This window comes from Aythya fuligula, chromosome 18, assembly GCF_009819795.1.
Source record: "Aythya fuligula isolate bAytFul2 chromosome 18, bAytFul2.pri, whole genome shotgun sequence".
Taxonomy (NCBI): Eukaryota; Metazoa; Chordata; class Aves; order Anseriformes; family Anatidae; genus Aythya; species Aythya fuligula.
Window position 1 is genome coordinate 12,216,758 of NC_045576.1, and position 8,979 is coordinate 12,225,736.

The following is an 8,979-nucleotide window of genomic DNA, read 5'->3' on the forward strand; positions in this document are numbered from 1 at the left end:
ACCCAGGCAGTTCCCCACCCAGGACCAGGCCTTGCAGCAACGTGCGCTGCACACGCGTGTGCACGGCTGTGCCCGGCTGCCAGCCCCCATCGCCTGCCCGGGACTGGGGTCCTGCTGCCCGAAGGAACAGGGTCAGGAGGAAGAAGGAGCTGAGGAAGGAACAGTGCATGCACTGACGATGCTCTGCCCATAAAGAGAAATCTGAATTCTTGTACAGGTGTGTGGCAGAGGGAAAAAATATCCACCAAATGTTCATCTGCACCTCATACCTGCCTTATAAGCAGTCACATAATAAACAAATGCATGGTATTAACAACTGTTCTCCCTGGCTTCCACAGGCAGCAGTTGGCTCTCATCTCTTCTGGTTGGAAACCCTTTTTCTTTTCTCATCCCTGTGATGTGCCCCGGCCAGCCAGGAAGAAGCAGCAGTTAGAAACGTTTCCTGCTTTCTTTATTTAGGATATTTTATGTGGTTCAAATAAGGTGTCCTCTTTCGAATTGACAAAGGGAAAGATGTATCAGTTCATGAACCACTGCTATCTGAGCAAGGTAAGAGATAGAAAATCACCACCATTACAATCATTACCGTGAATCATGTGCAATCAGCCCGGTAACAGAAAGCAGATGAACATCCTGCAGAAACCTACAGGACGGGGACTGGTGCTGAGCTGCAGGAGCCACGAGCCAGGCAATGATTAAAATGCTTTTAATAATGGTTTTCAGTGTTGCTTTCACCTTGATGCTCTGATTTTTCTTTTTCTTTTCTCCTCTTTTATTTTTTTCTTTTATTTTCTCTCTTTTCTCTCTTTTCCCTCTCCTTTTCCCTCTCCCTTTCCTTCTTTTTTCTTTTCTTTCTTTTCTTTTCTTTTCTTTTCTTTTCTTTTCTTTTCTTTTCTTTTCTTTTCTTTTCTTTTCTTTTCTTTTCTTTTCTTTTCCTTTTCTTTTCTTCAATATATTTCGTCAACGGCTTCTCATACTCCTCTCAAGGCAGGTTCTACAAGGATGCAAAGGATATCTGGTCACACCTTTACAAAAATACACACATCTGTGCGTGCAGCCAGCCAGCTCCTGCCCTCCTTATCTCCCTTCGGGCTGCGTGCCGGGAGATGCCGAGCTTTCCCCGCCGCGCCCGGCCCGGGGCCGCCCGGTGCGCGCCTGGAGCACGTTTTGCCGTTTACCCAGATTGGAGCGGAATTGCACCAAATCGCGCTCGTCCCTGGGCATTTAGTTTTATTGCAAGCATTAGTGGTTTGTGCTCGGCTTGTCTCCTCTGGCAACAGGAGAAGCTTGAAATGTCAAAGGGGAGGGTTAACAAACTCCGCTGGCATAAATTTCAATGAATATACGTTTCTTAGGAAAACCGCTAAGTTAAAAAAAATTTAAATCTTCCTGTCTGTGCTTTCTTTCGGCTGCTGTTCACAATGGATAATAATTCTTACATTAAGCCCCTTCGGCCCTCCAGGGAAATCAAAATTGTAATATCAGTTTGCTTTTTATTGGCTCGGCTCTGCGATCTCGGCGGCTGCGTCTTTGTTATGGTCTCCGGCGCGGTGACATTCAGCGGAGCCTCCGCGGTGCCCTCGCACCTCCGGGCCGGGAAGGGCCCCCGAAAGCCGCCGGCTGCCGCCGCCGGGGCCGCCCCGCCGGGGGGCGGCGGCTCGGGGAGCCCGCGGGCACGGAGAGGGTGGCACCGGGCTGCGGGCGGGGGGCACGGGGACCCTCCTCGGGGCGCTCCCGGCCCGGGGGAGGCTCCGGCCGCGGCTGCGGCCGTTTGGCAGCGGAGCCGCTCCGGGCCCCGGCGCCGCTCGGGCTCGGCCCCTCCGCTCCCGCACCCCGGGGAAAGTTGCCGGGGGCGCCGCGCTCCGCCGCCGCGGGCACCGTGGGCAGCACCGGCACAGCCCTGGGGGGCCGCCGCCGCCGCCCACCCCGGCCCCGGTAGTCGGCCGCGCCGCCGGGCTGCCTAGAACCGGGGGCCGAGCCCCGCCGGGCCGGGGCCGGGGGCTGCCCGGCGGCTCCTCTCGGCGGCCCCCACCCCGGCAGCGCCGCTCGGGAGGGGCCCCACGCGTGTCCTGCCCCGCGCGGTGCCGTGGCGCGGGGAAGGCCCGGAGCCGCCGCGCTCCACCTGCCCGGGGAAGGCCGCCCGCGGCGCACGGAGCGCTCCAGGCAGGGGCCGCGGCACCGACACGCGGGGGCCGGGGCTGCCCTGCGCGGCGGGACACACGCGGGGCCACGCGTGCCGCTCCACGCCCCCCCCCCCCCCCCCCAACCCGCCACGCTGCGCTCTTCTCAACCCTCTCACGCCAGCGGTGGCAGCGCGGGGCCGCCCCGGGCTGTCCGCGGAGGCCCCCTCGGGATGTGCCCCCCACCCCGCAGGGACCCTCGGAGCAGCAGCACCCAGCGTGGGGTGGGATCGTCCTCCCCCCTCCGGCCCCGCGGCCGCTCCCTCGCCCCCGGCTGCCGCTGCGGGCCGGGACCCCCGGGACGAGGCGGCGAGCCCCGAGCCCGGGCCGGGGGGGGTACGGAGGGGAGGGTGCTGCCGCCCCCGGGCACATGGGCAGCCCGCGGCGTGGAGGGGCGCGGAGCCTTCCCGAGGGCTCGTCCCCACACGCGGAGACCCCCGACCACCGGCCGGGTGGGTTGGGTGCCCGCATCCCGGACCCCTCCGGTGCGCCCCCCCCGAGCCCCGGCCCGCCCCCCCCGGGCGGCGCGGGGCGCGCACCTGCCCCGCGGGCTCTGCCGCCCCCCGCCGGCCGCGGGGCCCGTGGGGGCCGTGCTGAGTCACGCGTGGGGCGGGGGCCGGGCCGTTCGCGGCCCCCCCCCCCCCCCCTTCCCACCGCCCCGCGGCCGCCCGGCCCCCGCCCGCCCCCTCCCCGCCTCGCTCCCCGGCAGGGCTGCGCCAATCCCCCGGCCCCGCCGTTGACGGGCAGCCGGGCCCGGGAGGCGCCGCCTCCCTGACGTCTCGCTCCGGGATTTGCACGGGTTGCGGTGCCGCGGCGGCCGCCGCTCAGTGTCTGTCGGGCCGGCGGCGGGAGCTGCCGGAGCCGGAGCGCGGCTCGGCTGCAGCGGGCAGCGCGGACCCCCCCCGGCCCGGCCCGGCCCGGCCCCTCCCGGGCGCAGCATGGAGCTGCCGGCGGTGGGGGAGCACGTCTTCGCCGTGGAGAGCATCGAGAAGAAGCGGATCCGAAAGGTGAGGAGGGAGGGAGGGAGAGAAGGAAGGAGGGAGGGGAGGGGGCGGCGGGGGGGCGGCCGGGGGGCAGCGGGGGGGCAGCGGGGCCAGCTGACGCCGTGTCTTTGCCTCCCGCGCTCCGCAGGGCAGAGTGGAGTACCTGGTGAAATGGAGGGGCTGGTCGCCCAAGTGAGTACCGAGCGGCGGCGGGGCAGGGGCGGCGGGCAGGGGGGCTGCCGGCCCGGCCCGCCCGTGGGGGCTCCCCCCGGCCCCGCCGCGCTCCGCGCCCCGGCGAGGCCCCGGCGAGGGCGGCGGGAGGCGGCGGCGGGGCCCGGCGGCGGCGGCGGGCGCGGAGCGAGGCAGGCAGGCGGCGGCTGATGTGCACCAGAAAATGGCTCCTTCCCCCTTTCCCTCCTCGGGAGCCAGGCTCCATATTGCAGAAGCGAGCGGGGGGGGCAAGGGGGGGGGCGGGGGGGAAGGGGGAATAATCGCCAAAACCAAAGGCGCAGCCCCGCAGCCCCGGGGCGGGCGGGCGGGCGGTGGCGGGGCTGCCCCGGGAGCCGCCGCCGAGGCGGAGGCACCGGCCGCCGGAGCGAGGGCGGCCGCTGCGGGCTGCGGAGTATTTGGGGTTTGCATGACAGTGCCCGGGGGGGGCGGCGGGGGAGGGGGCGCGCTGCTCGCCCGGACTCCGCCGCCGGGTCCCTCCTCCGCGCCGGGGCCGCTTTAATGGGTCCAGGAAAGGGGATTTGGAAAATTTCATCATGACATGCTTAGAATTCCTCCGGAATAATAACTGCGCTAAATAAACAGTTCCGTCCCCGTGCCCCCCCCACACACACCCCCTCCTCCCCCGCCCATCCCCCTCCCCGGGGACCCGGGCCCTGGGCGCGAGCCCCGAAACGGGCCCGGGGCTCCGGCAGGGACCGGCCCCGGTCGCTGCGCCCCTGCCCGGGACCCCGGCCCCCGCCCGGCGGGCCCCGCGGCTGACGGCTGCCCTTCTCCCCTCCCGCAAGATACAACACGTGGGAGCCCGAGGAGAACATCCTGGACCCCCGGCTGCTGATCGCCTTCCAGAACAGGTGAGCCGCGGGGGGGGGGGTGGGGGCTCGGTGGGGGCTGCGGGCACCCGCGCCCCGTGCCCGCCCGTGCAATTGCAGATGCGTCACGGAGCCGACCGGGGGCCGCGGCAGGGGCGGGCAGCGGCGGGCGCGGGACGGGCCCGGGGGCGCGGCCCCGGCGGGGCGGGCGGGCGGCGCGGGGCCGCCGGGAGCCGCCTCCGGTTCAAGGTCCCCCCGCGCCGCGCTCCCCCCACGCCGCGCCTTGCGCTCCTGCCTGCCCGGGGATTTGATGCCTGCGAGCGAAGGAGGCGGCGCTGCTGCTGCTGCTGCTGCTGCGCTTGAACTGGCTTTTTTTTTTTTCTTTTTTCTTTTTTTTTTTTTTTTTTTTCTTTCCGTGCATTTATTTCCTGTAGTATTTTGGCGCAAACTGTAAACTTCAGCCCCTTGCTGCAGCGGGGGGAGGAGGCAGCGGGGAAGTCGCCTCGCGAGGCGCGTCCTGCCCCAGCAGCCCGGCTGTGCCCCTGTCCCACCGCATCCTGCAGGACCCCGTGCAGCAGCCCTGCACCTGCAGATCCCGGTTCCACCCCCTTCCCCTTCACACCCACTCGCTGCGCCCATATGGGGTCCCTGGCACCGCAGGAGCTGCATGCGTGGGGCACAGGTGAGCACGTCCTGGGGGTCTGTGGGCCTCACCGTGGCTCTGTGTTCCTGCAGGGAGCGGCAGGAGCAGCTGATGGGATACCGCAAGCGGGGGCCCAAGCCAAAGCCGCTCGTCATGCAGGTAAGTGCAGGGGGAGCCCAGCCCCACACTCCTGGGCAGCCTGTTTGCAGTGCCACGCGTCCCCAGGGAGCCGCTTGCAGCGGGTTTCATCATGCAGAGGAGCTGTTGTGTGCAGCCTGGCGCTTGGCAGTGCCGTGGGGACGCGTGTCCCCAGCGCTGAGCTCATCAGGAGCTCCCAGCCCCAGGGGTGGACGATGCAGCCCTCCCCCCCCCCCCCTCTCCCCAGGGCTGCAGGGCAGACCCACGGCACCGGCGGCTGGGCGGCATTAGCAGGCTGCTCGCAAGCTGTGCAGCAGCAGCCCTGTTTGGTCCCCGTTCCCAGACAGCTGATTGAAGGGTGCTTTTCTTCTTTTCATTGCTTCATTAATCTGGAGCAATGCACGGCCTGTAAGTGGGAGCGGGCTGGGGCTCTGCGGCGCACCGAGCGTGCCGTGCTGCAGCCCAGCGAGAGGAGCCACGGGAGGGGTGGGCACTGCACAGCAGCCCCCGGTGCCTGCAGGAGCACCAGGGCCCTGCTCTGGGTCCCTGGCTGACCTCAGCCCTTGGCTTTGCGTTGCAGCTTCCCTCCTTTGCCCGCCGCTCGAACATCCTGACGGGGCTGCAGGACCCTGCTGTGGACACCAGGCCAAAGCTGGACCTCGGCTCCTCCGGCAAGAGCCAGCAGCACCAGTATGAACTCAACAGCAAGAAGCACCACCAGTACCAGCCCAATGGCAAGGAGAGCAGCATGAAGCACCAGTCCCACAGCAAAGGCAAGTATTACTACCAGCTGAACAGCAAGAAGCACCACCACTACCAGCCGGACCCCAAGATGTACGAGCCCCATTACCAGCCCAGCAGCAAGGAGCCGCAGAGCCAGGCCTGCTTGGACAGTAACAAGAGCCCCTTGGTCGCCCATCCGGACAAGTGGGCGCACGGCCCGGCCAAAAACTTGCTGGGCCCAGTCAAGAACCTCGCTGCCGAGAGCAAGAACGGGGCTGAGAAGAATATGTCCAGTGGTACCGGGCCCCCCCCTCGGGACAGGGTGACGAGCAATGGCCTCGGGGGCAAGATGAAGATCGTCAAGAACAAAAACAAGAACGGGCGCATCGTGATCGTCATGAGCAAGTACATGGAGAACGGCATGCAGGCGGTGAAGATCAAGTCCGGGGAGGCGCCCCGGAAGCGGGCCACGGAGGAGAGGACTCCTAAGAAGGGTGGGGAAGAGAAGCTGGAGGCTTGGAGGAAGCCGGGGGAGGAGAGGGTGGTGGGCAGCAATGCCCTGGGCGCTGCAGAGGCCGAGGGCAGGCAGCCCCCCGTGGAGCTGGAGGAGAGCTCCAGGAAGCCTCCCCCAGCCAAAGAGCTGCCCCTTCCTCCAGCGGAGCAGCCCCTGCAGCTCACCACCAAGCCGGACCTCGTGCCCTGGTCCCTGAGCCCCGGGCAGGAGCACAGCCCGTCCTCCATGGGACTGAACCTCTCCAGCCCGGGCGCCCGCAAGCGCTGCCTGTCAGAGCCGCACGGGGACCGGGAGCCGGGCAAGAAGCGCCTGACGTCCCGGAGCATCAGTGCCCCCACCTGCCTCAGCCCTCCCGGCCCCGAGCGGCCGGAGGCGCCCGCCGCTGCCCAGCCAGAGGTCATCCTGCTGGATTCGGACCTGGACGAGCCCATAGACTTGCGCTGCGTGAAGCCGCGGGCGGAGGGCGAGCCGGCCCTGGCGCAGGTGAAGCCGGAGGTGCCACCGGTGCCGGCCGAGAAGCCGGCTGCGGAGCCACCGCAGCCCCGGGAGGCTGCGGAGGAGGAGGAGGAGGCCGAGTCCCTGCAGGAATTCAAGCCCTTCTTTGGGAATATAATTATCACAGACGTGACCGCAAACTGCCTGACCGTGACCTTCAAGGAGTACGTGACGGTGTGAGGTGGCCGGTGGCTGCTCCCCATGGGAGCCGCCTGCCCGCCCCGGGGCCGCCGGCCCCACCGCCTCCCTCCAAGGTACTGGTGCCCCCTCCCCGGAGCCCGTGCGGGGCGGCTGAGCCTGCCCTGGCTGCGGGGACACCGGGGTGCGGTGCGGTGGCCGTCCCTGCCACGCGGGGTGTCCTCTGCTGCTGCTCCCGCCCCGGGTCGTGGGGCTGCCGCTGGGACCTGCAAGCACCGGGACTGGCGAGGACGGGGCCTGCCAGTTCCTCAGAGTTATAGTATTATATTTTAACAGTGCTAACTTGTCAAGTGATTCTTGCTCCCGTTTGTACGTGGTGTTATTGAAATGTATTGTTTGAGCTGAAAGCTGGTCGCCCTCCGACCGTGCTAATATATTTATTTGTAGGTATTTATATAATGAAATATAAAGCCTAGATTTATGGAGTCCCTAGATCACCTTATAAACTATATCAAACGAATATTTTCTGTTTTCCTTTTTAACCATTCAGCATTTGTTAGTCTCGTCCCCTTGCCCTCCTTACGACCCGCAGGACCATCCCTGGTATATATTTTTTGATACTGTACACATGTGGTGTTTCTATGTGCAAAAAAAAAAAATCGTTATCTAAAGCTAAACAAGCTATTATAGAAATTGCTGCTATTAGAAATGTCTAAACTATAAGCTTCCAATTATTAATTGCTTGAATGTAAATATTAAATGGAGATGTTGAAAGTGCATTTGATGTTCTGCAGCTAGTGTAGATCGGATTGCAAAGCCCAGCTGCTCGTAGGTGGAGCGCGAGCTGCCAGCAGCGCTTCCTGGTCCGAGGGCTGTGTCATGGGGGGAGAAATGTATCATGCAATCATTGCAAAGGACTATAAACCTTTACAAAAACTACAAGGATTTGGAGTGCATTTGTTACTGCATACAAACAGCACGGCAGCTTGCTTGGGGTGGGGGGCAGGCTGTGCCCAGGGGACCTGGAGGCACTCACAGGTTGACATCAGGGCTGAGGCACAGCGCTGGCTTCGTCTCTCTCAGGACAGGAGCAGCACATCCAACAGCTCCGTCTTTTCCCCAAAAGCGCAGAGATGAGTGCTTGCAGCCTGTGGTATGTAAAGGGCACCCTGTTTTCTCCTGGTGCCCCCCAGGAGGACCACGAGGTCACAGGAGCGCGTGGCTCCGTGCCTGGCTTGGTGCTGGGCTTCCCTCCCTGCCAGTGGGGCAGGGGGAGGCTTGCGCTGTGCCAAGGCAAAAGGGGCTGGGCAGAGCTTGCAGCAGCAAATCTGCAAGGCTTCTGGAAATGGGGGCCAGGAAGGTGGCTGCAGGGGATGGGCAGGCGCTGGCTGTTAGCCTGACGGTGCCACTCCAGCAGAATTATCCCCAGTTTTGGGCAGGGTTGTGATTAGAGGAGGAACTGAACTTCTCCAGAAAGCAGGATGGTCCAGATTTCATAAGTAGGCCTGCAGGCATCTCTGAACTAGATTAACAGTTGCTGGAATCTGCTGAAAATACAGCACAGGGCTAACATTTTACAAAATGGCATCGTCTGCATGAGGTACAGTGCATGGTCCTTGGCCTTATCCTACTCCTGCTCCACCAGGGCTCCCTAGAGCATCTCCAGGCAGGGTCGGGTGTTTGTGGGGAGGCTTCCCTCTGAACCTTGTGCTCACAGACGTGGTGTGGTGGCCTTGCTCATCTTAGGCTGTTGCTTGAAGTTGATTTGGAGGAACAGTGACTGTTCAGCTTGTGGATGCCATTTTCTCTAGCTTGGACAGCCATTGGGGTCTGTGTGGAAGTGGAACAATCGTGAATGTAGGCACCGTTGCTGAGATGTGTCGGTTAGTTTTGCTCTTCTGCATGCTCTTACGGTGGTGGAAATGGCTTCTGGGAGCTTACACCATAAAAATGGTTTCATCGTGGCTATTTTGTTAAACTTCCAAGTGTGGGCAAGGTCAAAACTGGTATCTGGGTTCATCTTGTTTCAGCTGATGCTTCAAAGTTGATGGAAACTCATGCAATGTTTCAAGATTTTCACCTGCCTCCATGGAGAGGACCGGGGACCCCAGAATCTCATCACGTG

At 63.8% G+C, this 8,979-nt stretch overlaps 1 protein-coding gene across 1 annotated transcript; it reads left to right on the plus strand.

Annotated features, from left to right (window-relative positions):
- The first annotated feature begins 3,031 nt into the window (after positions 1-3,031).
- CBX4 (chromobox 4) lies at positions 3,032-7,793 on the plus strand. The gene is made up of 5 exons (XM_032199860.1): positions 3,032-3,187; positions 3,312-3,355; positions 4,180-4,245; positions 4,939-5,005; positions 5,565-7,793. The coding sequence occupies exons 1-5, from the start codon at positions 3,119-3,121 to the stop codon at positions 6,894-6,896; spliced, it is 1,578 nt and encodes a 525-aa protein (XP_032055751.1). The 5' UTR covers positions 3,032-3,118; the 3' UTR covers positions 6,897-7,793.
- Positions 7,794-8,979: the final 1,186 nt, after the last annotated feature.